The sequence below is a fragment of the Natrix helvetica genome (genome assembly GCF_964273705.1).
Source record: "Natrix helvetica genome assembly, chromosome: 6".
Taxonomy (NCBI): Eukaryota; Metazoa; Chordata; class Lepidosauria; order Squamata; family Natricidae; genus Natrix; species Natrix helvetica.
The window spans coordinates 48333633-48354393 of record NC_138553.1 but is presented as its reverse complement, the minus strand read 5'-3'; the positions used below and the strand labels follow the sequence as shown (position 1 = coordinate 48354393).

At 38.8% G+C, this 20761-nt stretch overlaps 1 protein-coding gene across 2 annotated transcripts in view; it reads left to right on the top strand.

The window, feature by feature from the left end:
- Window positions 1-12130: 12130 nt before the first annotated feature.
- The window catches only part of HMGA2 (high mobility group AT-hook 2), a 146712-nt gene continuing 138081 nt past the window's right edge, over window positions 12131-20761 (top strand). The window contains exons 1-2 of one of the 2 annotated variants that reach the window (XM_081956728.1): window positions 12131-12629; window positions 15139-15225. In XM_081956728.1, coding sequence (XP_081812854.1) covers window positions 12510-12629; window positions 15139-15225 — 207 coding nt within the window. In that variant the 5' untranslated portion in view covers window positions 12131-12509. The remainder of the gene's footprint in view (window positions 12630-15138; window positions 15226-20761) is intronic. The other variant, XM_081956727.1, reaches the window with a different exon arrangement.

The following is a 20761-nucleotide window of genomic DNA, read 5'->3' as shown; positions in this document are numbered from 1 at the left end:
AGCTGCTTTATTGTTGCCTCTTGTTTACTGGTAAAACACAGAAATAGTATTTTTAGTGTAAATATTAGAAAAAATACATTGCGTTATTGAATAGCTCAAATGGATGCCATATGTTTACCTTTGTTGGTATGAGTCTTTGGAAGTACAGATAATGAAGGAGCTGCATTTGAATTCCCAGGAAGCCTTTATGGTGATGTGGGGATGCCTCCAAGCTATATTAAGAAGTAGAAATGGTATTTTTGGCACAAGTTTGGAAACCAATCATTGCGTTAGAATGTTCTAACATATTTACTTAGTACCGTCACACAGTCCCCTTGGATACAAACAGGAAATTTTGACATCTTCCAATTTCCAAAGCAACTTAACTACTTCAAAATACAAACTTGGCACACTGGTAAGGCACATGTGTATTCCAAATTGAAATCATTCCTCTCTTTCATCATTCTTTACTGAATCTTGTTACAATCCAAGCTAAAGAATGATGATAGCTGCACCTGCTTACCTGATTTTGAGGGTCACAAGGAAAATAGCAGGGGGAGAGAGCCTTATTGACATGCACCACAGTGTTCTTGCACATTCCAGGGAGACAGCAGAGTAATGAAGAAATGGAGAAAGGGTGCCCTCTCCTTCTCTTTGCTGCCATAGGTGCAATTAATACTTGTCCATCACAGCTACCAGATAATGATTGGTGAAGTGGAGGGGAACAGGTTTACGGACACATTCAGATCCAAGGGAAAATGTCCTCCAGGACTATGCAGCACACTGATGCAACATGCTGCACTAGCCAGCTGTTAAAAAATAATGCCTGCACTTCCACTTCTCAGAACCTGCCATTTTTCCTGCCCCCACCCCTTTGGCAATTTCTTATGCAATGAATAAATACAACTTAAGACTTGCCCAAACTAGCATATTGCAGTTTCCCCAAGGCATCTAAAACCTTCTCTTCAGCCATGTAGCAATAAATCCCTGAACTGACGTTTTCAGGGCAATATTGCACAGTGGAGGAAGGTTTCAAAATAAAGCAATGCTTCTCCTTCTCCTGAAACCTTCCGTGAACAGATCTTGATTCTAGACTGAAACTCTGAACTAAGCACTGCAGACTGGAATTTGGAATTCATGGCAATACTCTGTTGCTTATTGACAATAGTTAAATATGATCTGGGTGGTACTGTCTTTTTCCACTGCTAAAAACAGGAGAATTGAATGTACAGACCTGAAATGACATGATACTATTCTGGTCTCAATTTATGATAGGAGTTCCTGATTCAAGACCAGATTTGTTCATATTCAGAAATTCCCTTCTGACTAAATGGTGCCCCCTCCATAGCAAAGAGGGGAAAAAAATCAAAATACATAGTCATAATTAACATAATGGCAGTATTATATACCACTAAATGACAATAACTCAATGACAATGTAATAATAATTTAACAATTGAGTAAGTAAGAGTTTCCCCCTGTGACACACCACAGAAGCAAAATTTAGACTTTCAACAAGCAAGATACAAAGCATAGTGACTCTTTTCAACTTTGGTGTTGGAGAAAATGTTTGAGAATACTATGAGTAGTCAAGGAAACAAACAAACAGATAATCAAATCAATCCTGAGCTCCCACTTGAGGTATAAATGATCAGGCTCAAATTATCATATTTTGAACATATTACTGAAGACTCCATTGAGAAGCCCATAATACTAGTAAAACAAGGGTCAAAGCAGCAAGATGGATGGAATCAATTCCAATTCCAATAGTTATACTGTTGGAAGATCTGAAGGGCCACATTTTTTTAATTTGTGTTTTACCTTTATTACTTTTACAAATAACTCAAGGTAGTGAACATATCCAACATAACTCCCTCCTCTTATTTTCTTTAAAACAACAACCCTATTAAATGAGTTGTGCTGAGACAGAACAACTGGTCTAAAGTCACCCAGCTGGCTTTCATGTCTAAGGCAGCACTAGAACTCATGGTCTCCTTATTTTTAGATTGATGCCTTAACCACTAAACCAAACTGTCAGTCACCCTGAGGACAATTCATCACGAGAAGGTCTGTCTATGTGGTATCTAATAGACAACATTGACTTAATGGCATAGAATCCACAAATTAAAATACTGTATATGATACAACAAATGTTAATAGAAATGTAATTATTTTCATATTCCCTAAATACGTAAGACTTTTATGTGTGTTGTATGAACAGTCTAATGTTTCTTTTAAAATATGTAGGAGTATAAATTGTTTAGAGTACAATGCAGGCTGCTTCATATGTTTGTGCAGAAGTGGTCCGTCCCCCCCTTCCATCATATTCAAGTCTTGGAGACTGTCTGGAAAAGTCCATGCACTTTTCTTGGCAAAATATTTCAGAAATGGTTTGCAGTTGCCTCCTTTCTATGACGGAGGAAAAGTGACTGTCCCAAGGACACTCAGCTGGTTTTGTTTCTAAAGGAGAAGTAGAATTCACACTTTCCTGGTTGCTAGCCGGGCCACACTGCATTTATCTGCAGTGTCCCGCAGTCACTAAGCGACTTTTATGACCAGCACTTTTGCTGGTCACACCCACAGTGAATGATTGGCTTGCTTAACCACTGTTGCAAAAAAAGATGGTAAAGTTTTACAACCATCACAACGGCCAACTGTGATGAGCAGGCTCCATTGTGATCGTATGTCAACCTGTTCTCTATACTAAAATAACAGTTATTTAATTTCAAAAGCAAAATAATTATTAATAGAGATATTTTTAGTGATAAAGCAATTTTTTATGAAATTGTACTTTTAGATAATTAGGTTTCTCTCATTTTCAAGTACATGAACATTTAGGAATATCCCTTACATACAAGCCTTATGTATATCATCTATTTTTATAATGACTCCTCATTACATTCTTCTGACTTAGTAAGACCCCAGAGTTACTGTTTTAAATATCTTCAGACTACTTAGTGTTCAAATATATCCTTGAAAGGTCTCTTTATATAGATACTGAAAGTGCATCTGAAGAACATTAATCCAGAATCAGAAAGAATAATCATTTTCATAGCATCAGGTTCATTCTAGAAATGAATACATGCTGAGAAAGCTCATTATCTACCAATATAATATTTTGGCAAACAGGGAGTAGAAAGTTGACTGTTGAACATAATGAAAAAAGATAATGAAGAGAACTTGCTTTGAAATGAAAGATTCCGGGTTTATACTCTGGAATCTCTTGGAAGGTACAAAATGGGCATTGGTTCTTACCTGAGATGCCCCTTCTCTGGGTGGTGGAGACAGCAGTCAGGATGGGTTGTCTCTGTCCATTGACCAATCGGACTGAGTCTACAGTTGTGACATCACTGGTACCACTGATGTTCCTCCCAGCTTTAACAAAGGTAGATCTGTAGACTGACGCACGGTGTTAAGTATAAAAATGGTTGAAATGGGTGAGGACTGGCAGGGCGCTCCACAGGGGCCTGGGCCTGAGGCTTGGCATTTAGGCATTGGGCTTTCTCAAACTCTTTGTCCAGCAGGCGTTAGTGCCGATCCTCAGCCTTCTGGGTGGCCTTGGAAATCTTACGGGGCCTGCCTTTTGGGCGAGGCTCTGGAGCTGGTCTTTTCTTGGGAATTGTAACCCCTGAAGGGTCTGCTACTGGGCTGTCAGGTGGTGAGACATTTGGCCTTTGATCCCCACATGGAGAGGCCATAATAATTGGTGACTCAGTGATGCACTGCCCTGGAGATGTCCCAAGTCCTGCAGCTCCCAATGAGAGGCTTGCGGCAAGTCTGGCCATTCCGGCACAGTCCTGGAGCTAATGGCCGATTGGAGCTGCATGGCGGTTTGGCGCCAAGTCCTATGGCTGAAGAAGCTGCCAAAATGGCTGCTGGAACTTTGGCACACTTTAAAATGGCCACTGGAGCTTTGGCAAAGAGAAAAAAATGCCCCGGAGGCCGTTTAAAGCTGAAACGGTGCTGGATGAGCTGTAGAGGAGAGGCAGCCGACGAGCGGACCACAATTGGACTTTCAACAAGTAAGATACATAGCATAGTGACTCTTTTCAACTTTGGTGTTGGAGAAAATGTTTGAGAATACTATGAATAGTCAAGGAAACAAACAAACAAACAAACAAACAAACAAACACACAGATAACCAAATCAATCCTGAGCTTCCACTTGAAGTATAAATGATCAGGCTCAAATTATCATATTTTGAACATATTACTGAAGACTCCATTGAGAAGCCCATAATGCTAGAAAAACAAGTGTCACCATGGACCACAATGTCAGCAGTGGTCTCAGAATGGGCAGAGGCCCTTGGGTTGCCACCCGCAGGCTTGCCCGATGCTACAGAGTCACAGGGTGCTCCCGAGTTACCTTGTGGCACCCGCGGTGAGGAGGACAGCAGCCAGCCATAATTCGCAAAAGGAAAAAAAAAAAGTAACCTTTAGACAAGCCAATTGAAATGGAAAAACCTTAAATTTGGAAAAATAGCCTAAATACTAGTAAATTTTGAGGAGAAAAATTTTTGTGCGTCCAGTCCTGATCGGACTGAGTCTAAAGCTGGGAGGAACACTAGTGGTACCAGTGATGTCACAACTGTAGACTCAGTCCAATTGGTCAATGGACAGAGACAACCCATCCTGACTGCTGTCTCCACCAACTGGACAAAAGTGCTCCAAGTGGACTATTTAGGAAATACTGTCTACATAGTTCATGATTTTTCTTTATGCAGAAAGAAGTAGAAAAATGCTTCTTACGTCCTTCTGCACAGAAAAATATTGATTATCATAGGATGGCGCTTATGGAGGAGACTGGGAATTCCTTGCATTTAGCCTCATCCATTTAGTCAGCCAACCTAAGCAACTGGAGGCTGATCTAACTTCTCCACCAGCTCCGGTTCCCTTCTTTGACATATTTTGCCTAGCATAATAACTAAAACAACATATGCGATTAAGCTTCATTCAACAACAAAAACTGAGCTCGGTATTTTAAGCAACAATACTGAAAAAAGCAAGAAAACAGACAATATTAAAAATGGAAGATTTCACTTTCAAAATTCAAAACTTAAAAATTTCTTGAGAACAAAAAAACCACTTTGTTTGTTCCAAGGAAATTAGACATCAGAAAAAAATATTTTCAGAACTTTTATAAATTGGGCATTAAGCCTCACTCGATATTGGTATTGGTAATTTGCTAACCTAAAACTCTGGAAGATCTCCATCAATTTTTTTTAAAAATTAAGCATAGACCTAGAAGGCAATGTTGAATCATTTCTAGAAAACTATATAGACATGTCCAGGTAATCTCCAGCAGTAAAACTGAACAGGAAAGAGCAATACCTTTTTAGGGACTGGAGTCTTTGGGGCTGGCACTATATGTTGATTCTGTGCTCACTATAAATATAATAGTTCAAAAAATACCTATATCATCATTGGAAATAGAAATAGCAGAATGCTGTCTTTCATTATCAACTTGAATAACCTGTTCAGAATTCCTTCCTTCCTTCCCTCCCACATTCTGTTCATTTGTGTATTCAAGGAAATCTATATTTTCATTTTAAAATATTTAATAAGGTACAACCTTCTTAAAAGTAATACCAGAATTGACTAAAAATTAAATGCTATTCTTTAAAAAAAAACTTACAATGGTTAGTAGCCTAACCAGTGCATTTTGCACAAGACACTTTTCAAATGTAGCCCATGTAGATCATACTGGAATATTCAAGACAGAAAAGTAATCAAGACATGGTCATATATTGACACCATATTTGACTTGTGCAGGAAAAATTGAAATTGGCTATTGTTCATTATTGTACAAATGCCCTAACAGGCATGTTTTAATCCAGTGATAGTTGATGATACAAGAACAGTCCCAGATGGTGTCTCTTCTTTTTCAGGATGACAGGATGCTAGAATATTGATAGTTTCTTTGGCATTGGATGAAATAGTTAGTAATCATCATGCCAGTGGAATTTCATATTGTATGATATCCCCTGAATAATTGATGTAGATATTGAATGGGATAGAGGAACAAGATGGAATCTTGTAGACCTAGGTGTCCTAGTCCCCCAGTATCAGTTTCTGGATATGGTCCAACAAAGATCACTACCACTTCAAATCAAACCTAATCCCCCCACATGATCTAGAAAGCACTGAAACAAACTGGGATAACCAGGAAAACAAGTGGAACCATATTCTGCCCCATCCATTCTGAGGTGTAGTTAATTAAAGTTAGCATCATATCACAGCAGAACACCTATTTGAAATAGATCAGACAATCAATATTAGCCAGAGGTGTCTAGTACATCCTTCTCAAAAATGCAATGTTTAAGTCTGGTTTAGAATTGCACAGAATTCCCCAACTAAGGGAGAGTTGCTTCATTAAATACTTGTTAACTGTTTCTTTTAGACATTCATAGGGATCAAGAAAACACTATCAATTATCTTAATTATGATAAGATTAGTAACTGATAATCATTAAGAAAGAAGTGGCCAAAAACCAGACTGTAATTTTTCCACACCTATTCACACCTTGTTTGGATCAACACATTGTAAAAAAAAAATACCCCCAAATAAGAGGACAAGCAGTTTCTGAGGTTGCCTTCTTAAAAACAGACACCAACACTGGCCAGCTACCGTCTCATCACATCTGGGTGATTGAGATGTATTACCATATAGAAGATAGATGCTGGCCTGCTTTGTGTGGCTATATGAAGGCAAACAAGCCTTCTTTCTTACTCCCATTATCATGGAGAAGGACTTCAGTCAGGAGTTAATCCCTGCTTGATCTGATGTGTCTTGAGTATTTCTCCCTTTTGCACTCCAGCTGTCATTCCAGCTATCATTCCACTTGATTATTCTCAGCTCCCTTGTAAATTAAGGGATTGCATTGGTTCAGCAAGAAAGAATAATGCTCCAATGGTATAAATCACTTGGATTCTCCCTATCTTTTTATACATAGCCCATAGATCAGTGATGGCGAACCTATGGCACACGTGCCACAGGTGGCACGCGGAGCCATTTGTCAGGGCACACAAGGCGCTACCCTGTCTGCTGGGCAGCGCGCATACGCCCGCTGGTCAGCTGAGTTCACCCTTTTTTAAAGCCATTTTTCGCCCTCCCCAGGCTACAGAGGCTTTATAGGAGCCTGGGGAGGGCAAAAAGAGCCTCCCCCCCGGAGGCCCTACGGAGGTTTCATGAGCTTCCCTGAAGCCTCCAGAGCGCAAAAAACAAGCCCTACGGGCAAACTGGAAGTTCAGGAACGGACTTCCGGTTTGCTCGGAGGTTCATTTTGACTGCTCCGGAGGCTTCAGGGAAGGGTCCTGAAGGTCCCTGAAGCCTTCGGAGCGCTCAAAACGACCCTCCGAGCAAACTAGAAGTGACTTCCAGTTTGCTCGGAGGTTCATTTTGACTGTTCCGGAGGCGTCAGGGAAGCGTCCTGAAGGTACCTGAAGCCTTCAGAGAGCTCAAAATGACCCTCCGAACAAACCGGAAGTTCATTTTGACTGCTCCGGAGGCTTCAGGGAAGCGTCCTGAAGGTCCCTGAAGCCTCCGGAGGGCTTCTGGGGGGGAGGGAGGCTATTTTCGCCCTCCCCGGGCTCCTATAAAACCTCTGGAGCCTGGGGAGGACGAAAAAAGCATGCAAAAAATGAGGGGGTCGTGCCTGTAGTGTGCGCATGGGCACTGTGTGTGTGTGTGTGTGTCACACATTGCATTATGGGTCCGGCACGCCTGCACACGACCCCCCTGCGCTTCCCCCACTTATGGCACGCGAGCCAAAAAAGGTTCACCATCGCTGCCATAGATAGTACCAATAATGTCACTTGGTAGCACCAGAAGACCCACTATCTGCTTATTACTGTTTTGATGCCAAGTCTTCCACTATAATCCCTGCCAATGTCAATTATTTTAGAAAGAGGGATAACTTTGTTTTTAATATGACATCAATGAGAATAAAATTATTTTTATATCAGTTTCATTCCTCTCTCTGAACAATACATTTTCCTCTTTGCAATCTGCTTTACATAACACTTTAATCAAATTATCATATAATTTCGAAGAATATTGTGTGCAAGGTCTTTTTATGTAGAAATATGTTTTGAATCTATTTTGTGCCAACTGCATTTGGGAACAATACATGAGATGATACTTTATTTTTATTCCTTATAGACTAAGTAGCCAAAAATCATAATAGTGGAAGCATAGAACTTTTCTGTTTGGTGTGAAAAGCTGGCATTGCTGGAATATATCTCTATGGATGCCAAAGAGAGATAGATTTAGTAGGCATGGTTTATTTAAACTGATCTGTCATCTACACACTAGTGCTCCACACGCCTTTTCATTTGTATTGAAAAGGTGATTTCACACCTTTGTATCAGTAAAGTGATGGTTTAGTGATGTTAAAACATGATCTAAATTGCTAGTGTGGAAAGTGCTTCTTTATTTCTTAATATATTTGTTTCTGTGGTGTGAGATATTTGACTAAAATGTTAAGAGAGCATCACGTTTCTTTCAGGCTAAATATGCGATTAATACAGTTCATACTACAGAGACTGTAGAGCCTACACAAATACTTTTAAGTTTGTACAGGAACATTAGGACCTATTGTGATAAAAAAATAATATAAAAACTTTCATGGGAAGTAGATTCAGACTTGAGATAATGATCCCTAAATAACGTAGTATAAATTTAAGATAGTGAGAGCCAGTTTCATATAGGAGTTAAAGACATTGTGCTAGAAACTGGGAGACTAGGAGTTCTAGTTCCATGTTAGGCACAAAATCAGTTGGGTGACTTTGAATCAGTCACTTTCAAAAGACAAGGGCAAACCACACCTGAAAATGTCAAAAAACCTGCAGGGACTTGTTTAGGCAATTGATTGGAATCAAGATTGACTTGCAAAACAAACAAAAAATGAACCTATAATTTGGGGAGTGGAACTATTTTTACGTAAGTCATAATGAAACTCTTTGTCATTAGAATCTTTCATCTATATCAGGGGTGTCAAACTCGATTTCATTGAGGGCCGCATTGAGGGCCAACTTTGAGAGGGTGCGGGATGGGTGTGGCCAGCTAGACGTCACTCGTGTCGGGGGCACCCTTGGTGGCTCAAGTGCTCAGCCAGTGAAAACGGACTCCCAAGCTCCGTTTCCAGCTGCAACGGCCTTCTGCAACCCTCTGCCAGCACAAACAGAGCCCAGGAGGGCCACATGCAGCCCTCGGAAGCTCCGTTTTCAGCTGCAATGGCCTCGGTTTTTGCTGGCAGAGGTACCACCAACCTGTCTGATGCTCTTTCCAAGGCGGCCCCGCAGACCAGATCTAAGCACCTCACAGGCTGGATCTGCCCCCCGGGTCTTGAGTTTGACATCCCTGATCTATATCAAAGAATATTCTAGTGTGGGTAGTCCACATATGGAAATCAATGATGGCCATTGACTAGGAAAAGGTTTACTTATTTTCCAATACTAAATGAGACCTGTATTAAACAATGCTTGGACTACTGAATAATTGCACTTATCTTATATGGTAGCAAGAAAATGCTCAAAATTTTGCAATCCAGATTTCAAGAATATACGGAATAAGAACAGCCAGAAATACAGGTTAGATTGAGAAGAGGCAGATGTTACATTGCTAACATCTGATGGACAATGGAAAAGGTAACATAATTCCAGAAAGGTATATATTTTTCTTTATTTGATTATACTAAGGCTTTCAATTATATATCCTAGAACTGTGAATAGCTCTTCAAAAATAAGTTACTGGGTCACTTCCATCTGCCCAATGAAGAATGCATATAATGATCAGGATGTGACAAAACAGAACTAAATGGTTCAAAATTAAGGAATAGCCAGGGTTGTATACGATTACCTTATTTATTTTACACAAAGAACATAAAAGAAATGTCAGAATGGGAGAGACGTGAACAATCTCAGATATGTTATGATACCATTTTAATGGAAGGAAATAGGAAAGACTTAAGGAATAATTGGTTGAAAATGAAGAGTGAAAAAGCCAGGATGTTGCTGAATATTTTAAAGTGTGTGTTGGGGGGGGGGGGATTCGAGATTAAATCAAAAGCAAAAAAAGGGACAAAGTTGCTCGATACTGTCACTGTGATGAGATGCTGTGATTAAGGGCATAAACATGAATTACAAGAAAGAAATGATTAGTGATAGACAATCCTGATAAAATGGTGTAATTTGTGCCACAAAGAATTGGATGCCAGTGAACAACACCAAGGGTTTGTCCTATTGCTGAGTTAAAGTGCTATTCCTAAATTGGCACAAAATAGTGCTATGCCCATTGCCAATCATATACTCACCCAATGGGTCCTTTCTGAGTGATGTTCTGATTTTCTCTTCTGGTTTTGCTGCTCTCTTTTTTCAGTCCATGACTATACAGGTGCGGAAATATTAATCTGTCGTAGGGTTGCCACAGAAATGTAAAGGGCCTGGCGCTGCCTAGACTTTTCTAGCTAGTTTGTCTGCCTCTCCTTTCGTATCTTATTTTGCCATATATCAAGCTAAATGTTATAAGAAACAGGAAGGTAGATTTTGTTAAATTATTTCAGCATGGAGGCTGGATTGTCCTGCTTCTAATGTGGCAGAATACAGAGAAAACCACAGCGGTGCATGGAGGGCAACTGAATAGCTATCCCAAAAGACCTCTGGCTCAAGAAAACATTTTTTGGACATAAAATGTTGAATAATTGATCAGTACGCAAAAGAGGTGGTTGAAAGTAGAAGTCTACAAAAACTAAAGAGGGAAACTCAAGGCCTGTATTTGAAAAATAACATGCTGAGGGTGATAACGACCAAATGCATTCAGGAGTTCAAAACAGAGAGGCAAATTATTGCCAAAGAAATGGACAAGCAATGGAGGAAACTAGGTGGATATCTAGTTGCTTTATCTAAGCCAGGGATGTCCAAACTTGGGAACTTTAAGACTTGTGGACTTCAACTCCCAGAATTCCCCAGCCAGCAAGCTGGCTGGGGAATTCTGGGAGTTGAAGTCCACAAGTCTTAAAGTTCCCAAGTTTGGACACCCCTGATCTAAGCGTTTTATCTAAAACATTTCTAAAGGAAATGTTGCTATTATGGCTTCTGCTATCATCATACTACTGGCCAGGGAGGCCATAAAATTGTGCTTGTATTTGAGTTTTGCAGATTGGGACTGAACTCATTCAACCATTTTAGCTGTTTGGTTTTGATGATTTTATTGGGAAAAAAATCAGTACTAGATGAATATAACTTAATGTCATCAGTAGAGAAAAAGTGGATGAAAGGATTTAACAAAGGCAAAGACGAGATGGTGGCACGTATTCAAATGACATTTTTATGTGTTAATTATTTCACATTCGAATTATTTTTCTGGAAATATATACTGAACTTGGTTTTAGTAAAGTTGAGTATTTCTTGTAAGAAAAATGATCCTGGCAGCAATTTGGAGGGAAAAGCCATCTGCATGAGGAAACCTGATTTATTTGGTTCACTTCAACCAATTCAGCTATTTTATACTTGAAAATTGGGCAGCATCAACTTTGGACAGGTGCCATCTTGGAAGGGCACCTTTTTGAGGTGTGATTGCTGTTTTTAATGGTTTACCAGAATTTGGTATAAGTCCAGTACTCATTTGTGTCCCCCACTTTCTCTGGTTTTGTCTCCTCCTCCTCTTGTCCTCATAATAGCCCCCCCCCCTCCTCTCTTGTTGCCTCCTGTTTCTTTCCCACCCATGGCAAAAGATTTCTTTCTTTTTAAAGGCAGGTTACTATCGAGGACAGTCATCTCCTAGTGTTTCCATCCCCTTGCCGGCCGTTCTCTCTCGGCATATCCTTACAGAGGCAAACACATGAACGTCTCGGAGGCTTTCTCTTTCTCCCTCTTTCTCCCTCTCGTGTCCGTGTGATCTCTTTCACTCCCATCGTGAACGATCCGGTTTCAGCCCAGCCGAAAGGCGCGCTGGGTTATACACTTTCCCCAGTGCCTTCTCTAACTCGGGTTGCTGCTGAACGCACCGAAGTCTGCGGAGCCCCCACTTGCTTTGCGCTCGTAAGAGGAGCGTTCCCGCCGGCCCGCCCACCCACTCACCCACCCGCCGTTCCTGCTCTCTCCTAGCATTTCAAGCGCTTCTATCTCTTTCCACTCCCTCCAGTTTTGCGCAAAACAAAAAAAGTCAGCGGCTCGATCTTCCTGCATTTCCATCCCGGCGCTAAATTGTAAAGAGGGGAGATTTCCCACTCCGCCTCCTTCTGCAGCCGCCACCGCCAGCACCACTGGCCCCGCTACTGCTGCCGCCGCCGCCGCCGCCACCATCATCTCCCTCCTCCTCTGCTTCTCCTCCTCCTCCCTTTCTCCTCTCCTTTTGGCAACACCAGGACGTCCGGCGTGGTGGTGGCGGTGGTAGGGGTAGCGGTGCTGCCGTGGGGTTGCGAGTGGACGGGGTCGCCTTTGAATCCTCCCGTTTTTTCTAAGGTGCCTCGCAGAGCGCGAGCGGGAGCGAGCTGAGAGCCCGCGGAGAGGCTGAAAGGCAGCTAGGAGTCACGATGAGCGCACGAGGTGACGGAGCCGGGCAGCCTTCGACTTCTTCAGCGGCTGCCAAAGAACAACCTGCCACCGCCGAACCGCCGAAGAGGGGACGAGGGAGACCCAGGAAACAGCCACAAGTCAGTACTTCCTCTAGCTAACGTAGAACAGAGCGGAGAGATGTGAGAATCGGGCGCGCACGTGCCTTGCAAGCTCCTCGGCATTGGTGGTGTGTGTTTGTAGATGTAAAAGTTTTGTGGCGGCCACACGGGTTTCTTTGCAACTGTAACAAAGCGGCTCGGAGCTGCAAATCACACTGGCAAGGGGAAGGAGTGGAATGTGTGTGTGTGTGTGTGTGTGTGTGTGTGTGTGTGTGTGTGTGTGTGTGTGAGAGAGAGAGAGAGAGAGAGAGAGAGAGAGAGAGAGAGAGACTAGTGTATGTGTGCGCGCGCGCATATGAAAGAGGGAGAAATGTGTGTGCGCGCGAGTGCTTGCGTTTGCTTCTTTTGAACTGGCAAAAACTTATCTTTGCCTTTATTGTGTGGTTTTACTCGGCTCCGGTCCCACCAACCAGCGCTCGCGGGCTAGTTTCGAGCAAAGTTTAAATCTGAGCCTGTGAGCAGACTGAAAGAAGAATGGGAGTCAGGGCTGTCTTCGCTACGTCTCAATCTTTGTGCCATGTGTCTGCTAGCTCGTCTCGCAGTGGCTGCTGCCACCTTTGGTCCCATCCGACTTCACCCCCTCCCATCGTGGTCGGGAGGGAGGGGGTCAGGCTCCCCAATTGTGTGGTTCAAAGGGGGAGCCATTGTTGGCTGCGTGTTTACTTTGCATTTTGTAGGATTGTTTGACTTTCTCGGGGTTTAGTCTGGTCCCCCTCCCGCCTCCCCTCCAGGAAACTGATTGCTTTGTATGGGAAAGGGTGTTTCGGGGTTTAGGGCTATGTGGGTTTAGGGCTCCCCGTGGGACATTTGAGTCCTGGGCATTCCCTTTTCCCCCCACGAAATGAAATCCACAAGTACTATGTGGTACATTTGGCAAAGTAAACAAGCTACGGGGATACCCGGGTCGTCGTCCTCGCTTCAAGTAATGGAGAGAGAGAGTAAGATTCTCTGCGGATGCAACCAATTAAGGTTGCCGTTGTAGCGCTGCCTAGCCGCATGGAGAACTTTTTCTGTTGTTGTTTGGGTTGGTTTCCATTTCCTCCGAGGCAGCTATCAGCATTAGGAGTTGCCTACTAAGTGCATTTAAAGCTGACTTCCGCGGCATAATTTTTTTTCATTCATTAGCATCAAACCACTTCCTGATTTGAAACCTGAAATGTAAAATACCTCGAAGTGAGGGCTTTCCTTAAATCTGCGGCACTGTTGAATGATCATTAGCTAGGACTTCACACTTACCCTACTTTTCTCTTCACATCCCCAACAATAAAGCAATAAATATATTTGAGAAAGGACAGTATAAACACACACACACCTCCTGTTTTACCTTTGTTAAACTATCCTGATTTCCCTTCCCCCAGTTGTAGCAAAATTTCCCATCATCACCAGTATCAGTTTATTTTTGAAAGAAGTGTGTTGACATTGGAAGATTCTTGTTTGAAAATGGAATATTTTATGAAATACACTGTACTCAGGAAAAAAATCGCTTCTCTCCAAGTCGGTGCTGAACATTATAATGTATTTGGCTTGACTTTTTTTCTTTTGAAATTATGTCAGTTATAGGGCAGTGAAATTCTATGTATGCCTGCCCAGAAGTAAGCCTCACTGAATGCTGGGTTTTAGTCCCAGGTAAGCGTGTGTAGGATTAGGGACTTAATTTATTTTGCAACCTAAAGAATGCAGCAGAGTTTTAAGATCCATTCACAACTGCACTTAATTAGTTGAACTTCATCCTGTAATCCAAATAAAATGTTCGATATTTGAAAGTGATTTTTTTTTTCTTTTAGTCCATATGATTCATTGAATAAACATTTGAATTCTGAAAACTGGAATCCTACACATTTAAGCAGTCTTCTGTTTGTGATCAAACAGAAACCATTGGGGGGGGGGTGGGATATCTGAACAAAAACTGGTTTTATATACTCTGAATCTCAGTCACGCTATAAACTTTAAATTGTTTTCTCATCAGGCCAGAACATGCAAAGCCCCCACATACTGTATAATATATAGATTCCATTAAGCTAGACAAAGTGGATTGTAAACTACAGAACAAAGCAAAGCTCACTTTGGTAACTTTCATAACAAGAGAAAAAATATGCCTTAAAGGTTCTTTAAGGTTAGAATACCAGTCTCAAGTGGTTACAAATGTATATTTAAGAAACAATTATCAGGTGAATGGGAAGAGTCTCCACTGATTAGAATGACAAAACACAATCTTATTAGGTGTATTTGGTTGGGGGAAATGTATCTCTGCTATAATATTTGACATACTTTTTCATTGTTTTCTATGGAGCTCAAGCTGCTATGGAGAAACATTTTAAATAATGCAGATAAACAAATACTGTTATTTCCCTGCTTAACATTCTCTTTCACTATTAAAGTTCAGTCACTTGTTGACATAAAACAAGTGTGGTGTGTATTTTAAGTTCTGTTGTTTGTGTTTAGATTTCTGTTGAGTTTTGGGGGACAACAGTGTGTTTTCTGTTTTTAGGAACCTACAGGAGAGCCATCTCCCAAAAGACCAAGAGGAAGGCCTAAAGGAAGCAAAAACAAGAGTCCCTCTAAAGCAGCTCAGAAGGTGAGAGTAGTCCATAACAAAAGATTTGCTTTCATTACCTCCTAGTTTTTTAGCTATTGTCTAAACAGTTTCACATTTAACTTTTGAACTGTGTGAGGTTTGGGCCATTGTAATAATATTTCAGGCCGGAATGTTGGAGGAGGATCTTGACTATATGAGAAGCAATCCTCCCCCCCCCCATAACTTCTACATATGTTTAATTTCCAAATTCAGAATTTCACGATATATGAACTGTGTTTACTACTGTTAAATAAATTCTACTATTGTTAATATCTAACATTAAATATTCATATTCTGAATTTTTTTAAATATACTTAGGCAAATTATTACTCTAATGTTTTGTTAACCATATAGCTAAACATAAGCTCAATAATACATTGATGGGTATCAGGATATTTGTTTATATACTCATTATCATCATCATCATCATCATCATTATTGTTATCTTCATTATCAGACATCAGGGTTGAATACCAGGCTTTCCTCTATATTCCTTGCTTGACTTAGGAAGTATATTTTGGAAGGGGGGAAACACCACATTTTGAACAATTGCTGCATTCTGAATATTGTCAAGGAAAGGAAGCATGAATTGACAAGTTCGTTGAAATAATCCACTTTGTCTCCAGACAATATTTTTTTAATTTAACAGATTCCAAGACAATACCACAAAAAAGCACTTTTTTATTTAAACAATCATGGACATATGCATAGCATAGTGATTTGCTATTTATAGATTTTTTATAAGAATACTGCTGACCTCAGTTTTAAGTAATTTTGAAACGTCATGAATCATGTTTGGTAGACCAGTTGCTACCATCAGCAGTTTTCATTTACAAATACATCAGAAACAAAAACATAGATATTGTTATTGTTATACAGATGTGGAATTTTTCTAGTTAAAACTTGTTTTGGCACTTTTTTATATATGCACATCAGTTTTGATATTGTTAATGTGATATTATGAATTATAATAACCTATGATAAATGCTTTTTGTTAAAATTTAGGGACTGACTATGTTTTTTCTTTGTTTAATATAGCTCCTCTGAGTTTCAATACAGAAAACTTTACTTTATTCTTTTGCCTTTGCCCCATCCCCCTTTCCTCCCCATTTTTGCAAATGGAATGTAAAATACAAATATGTATTTCACTGGCACATCTATTTTTTTAAAAAAAATGTAGAAAGAGTGTAAACGAACACAACAAAAATAATCTGTAACTTTAATCCACCCCCCAAAGAGAGTGCAGGTAAAGTGATATGCTAGGGTTTTATAAAATTAAAGATGGTATCAAGGAAATTAATGTTTCATACTGCTAAAAGTCTTAATCTCACAGTCATCCAATAAAATGGAAAGAAGGCAATCTAAGAAAAGCAATGATTAGCCAGTGACGTTTCCTCTAACAAGATGTAGCAGTGACTACTAATGAGAATAGCTTTAATGAAAAATTAAATCAGCCTTCTTTATTTCTTCCCAGAATTTCATGGCCATTATTTTGCATATGGAGGGCACCAGGTGGGAAAAGACTGAACTTACAAAAGGACACAGCTATCCATGGTGTAAATTACTCATTTTTTTTGTAAATCTGTACAACTATAATTCCTCCTCTCCCCCGGGATTTCCCAGAGATTTCATGACAATTTCTGGAGGGTTTTCACATTCTGCTATAGGCTTTCCTTAGGCCCATAGCTGGCCACTATGGAAACAGAAAATTGAACTATATAAGTTTACAAATCTTGCTGAGCCATAATGTCCTCCACTTAATATTGTAAAGGAGCCTGCCCATTATGCTTGTACATTGTGATGGTTGTAATTTGGGACATCCACACTATTGTCCCAATTTTACGACCTTTTTTGCGATTATTTTTAAGTAAGTGAATCAGTGATTTGCTATGGGCCAGGTTTGAAAAAAACTGGAACTAAATGTCAGTTTTGGGCAAAACTGCTGTAAAATGTGGTCATATGATCTCAGGAAGCTACAAATACCTGTAAATGTAGGTTGGTCATCAAGCACCCAAAATGTCACATGACTGCTGGAACTTGAAATCAGGTTGTAAGTATCCCTGGGGAGGTCTGCCATAACTTAAACAATCAGTAAGTATGTAGTTGTAAGTCAAAACTACCTCCAGTGTGTTTGATTTTGGTTCAGTGTGATGTGTGAAATCATTCTCTGATTTTGTAAATCACTGATGGCTTAGTGATATTTTTAACACCCATATATAATAGTTTATTCAACCTCAATAATTTAAATAATAATTTAACCCAAATAGTGAATCTTTTATTCACAAAACTTACACTGCTAGTCTTTGTAATAAGCAGATATCATGTTTATAGCAAGCAATATTTGAGATTTATAAATTTAGATAATTAATCAACTCTCAGGGTGTTCCTAACTATTTATTCTATTTAATTCAGTTTGCAAAGCAAATAGGTTTAATTAACATATTTCTATGGTAATTTTATAATATTAAACTGATTTAGAAAGAATTAGGGGTTTATTTAGAAATGTTCACAAAGGAATGGCTACACTTTTGTTCATAATTCAAAGATAATATTCTTAAAAGTGTTGTTTTAAGGGTAGAATAATTTTACTCTGCAGATGTTACCAGTTTTATATTAAAAATATACCATTTGCTACATGCTGTGGCTCTCAAACACAGGAGTTTATAATGATTGTCATAGAAGAGGCAGCTTTTTCAACTTACAATGATTGAAAAACATTGCATGCAAGAAGTTTTAAGTGGATTCTGCCCATAATATCTAGATTTTCAAAAATATTCTAAAATATATCCTGCAGTAATTATTGAATGTACAGAACTGATTATTGGTTAAGTTTTTCTTTATGTGGGTTAAATATCTACTTAATAAAAGGACTACTTGCCTATTTTTGGAGAATCATTTCTAAGGTGTAGATAATTAATTTTATATATGCATAATTCTCTATCCTAACCATACTCTATTGGGGAAATAGATTTTTTTTAATAAAAGTGTATTCATACGAATTCAGTTTCTTTGCTCCAGTGGGAAAACTGTATATATGTATTGTTTAAATAATTTATATTGTGCCTCTCCATTGTTAAAGTAGCTAATAAAAAAAATTAAAGTGTAATGGACAAATTATAAAGTATAATTTGTCCATTAATTAGTATACAAAGTGTATAAATCATAGATGTGCTTTATCCTTTAAGAATTATAACCCACTTTGCAATTTCAATGTATACAAAGTAACATAATGTGCATATTTGGTATATTGAATTATTAGGAAAAATGTATTATTGTTAACTGTAACTACGCTTTGTATTGGTCTGAGATATGCTATTAAATAATTTTAAAACACACACACACAGATATCTAGATTTATTTCCAATTGGAAAGCAGGAGTTGTCACTGCTAAAATTATTTTACCATAAAAGTGAATTCTGTAGGTAATGAAATATTGCTAAAAATTATGATATATAATAGGTAGCTTCTTTCTCAAAGTAAAGTAATTGTAATGTATTATAAGATAAATTTATACTTTTAGAATTCAGACAGGCAAATAAAGAAGTTCATGATTACTTGATAAGATTTTCTCTTGTAAACGCTTACACTTCATAATTAAAAATCTCTCTCTCAATGTCTATATGATATATATGTGTGAATGATGTGGATCTTTGTTATATTTTAGAGAAAATTCCATTAAACCTAGTGGGAATGTCCTGGAATGCTCAATGATGTCTATTGCTGCATTTTTTAAAAGCTTACACAGCTTCTGGTAGACTTAAAATCGGGCCTGGGAGGCATTTAAAACAAATTGAGCTTGTTAGGAAATTAGTAGTGTGAAACTTGACAATACATAAAAATGCTGCAGGATCTAATGAGTAGCTTGTTTCATGTCTGCTGCTGAAATTCCAGGGAATAGCCATAAAAACAGTAATATAAAACCCACAACTAAATGAATGTATAATTAACAGAGCTTTCTAAAACAACAGCAGCAGTATTAGCTCTTTTAAAGTTTTAAGTTCACAAAGGAATCAAATAAGAGGTAAAACAAGAAAGATCGGAAGCAGGATAGTACTGTTCTAATTCAGATGTTTCTGTCACTGATCAAATTCTTATGTTGCTGTTTGAAAATGATTTTTTTAAATATTTGAGGGAAATTGTTTAGTAGCTTTTAAAACAAGGATAGATACCTTATGGGTCATAGTCTAGATTTTTAGATTTACAGTTCATATTCTTTGTTTATACTTGATAAAATACAGTTGATTTTGTTTTTAGAATGAAGATATATATATATTTGGGGTATTGTGTTACAAATTGTTTTTTGGAAGCGAGTTCACATGATATTAATGGGACTTAAGTGTATGTTAGATGAAATGACAAATCAAATTCATCCTACTTTAAAAAATATAAATCCAGCTTAAATTGTAGTTTGCTAGAAAATAAGTTGCTTATTAACTATAAAAAAATCTGTTTTGAGAAAAAACGAGACAATGGACATATGTCTCTGAAATGTGTATATGCCTTTCATTCACCAGTCAATTAAAACGAACAGCCTAAACTGTGTGAATATCACCAACATTATCTTTTCCATTCTTCAGACAGTATCATCCAGACACTGAGCAAGAAGCCTAATTTGCAAGCATAGATCACATCTGTATGTAGACTGTCATTTATTTTTACTTGGGCCAGGAAAAGAAACCAATCTCCTCCTTTGTGGTCATAGAGTGAAGAAAGATGCAGGGTTTCAGCTTTTTTTTTGAACAGTGATTTCTCCCTCCCCTCCCAATAGCAAAACACTTCTAAGGCTGATTTTGTTAGCATGTTTCCTTTACTTCCAAAGTGCCTGTAATTTATGGCTTATGGCAGGATAATTCTTGGGGTGCTATGCAGATACTAATTCTTCCTCTATTACTAAACTAAACAATACTTAATATTTAAGTATGCTCTTAAAAATGACATAATACTATAGTTATGACCATATTGGTAAATAGAAAATGGTGGGGCCATAAAGAAATAAGATTGTCATAGTTCATAATCATATTCACATACTGAAGATAGTTGTTAAAAGCAATCAGAAATGTAATCTTATAAAGCAAAGCAACCCATGTCTGCTAAAGCAGTGATTTGATTTCTTTAGCATGTGCTGATTTGTTTGAAACCATGCAGGCAGCATTCATTCCATTCCAATTTGACTGTGATTGGTAGTCTACTAAAGTGCTATTGTGCTACTCTGTTCTTAGTAACTTAGGTATAGGCTTATTAGTAAGAGGCAGTTTTTTTTTTAATAGACAGAATACAGTATACTTCTTTACCATGATTCTGAAGCTTGAAGCTGGATGTCAGTGGAACTGACTCATGCAAAATATTTTCATATGGTCATCCTACTGACTACAGAGTAATGGAGGATTCAAAGTGGCAAATTTGGTGGTAAATACATTATTCTTCTAAATGTTATAATATAGGTTACTAATAGATGATGATTGCAGACTCTGGAATCATGTCATTTTTAGTATTCTGTCCACCTGAACATGTTTAAATGATGGCAGTAATTTTCAGG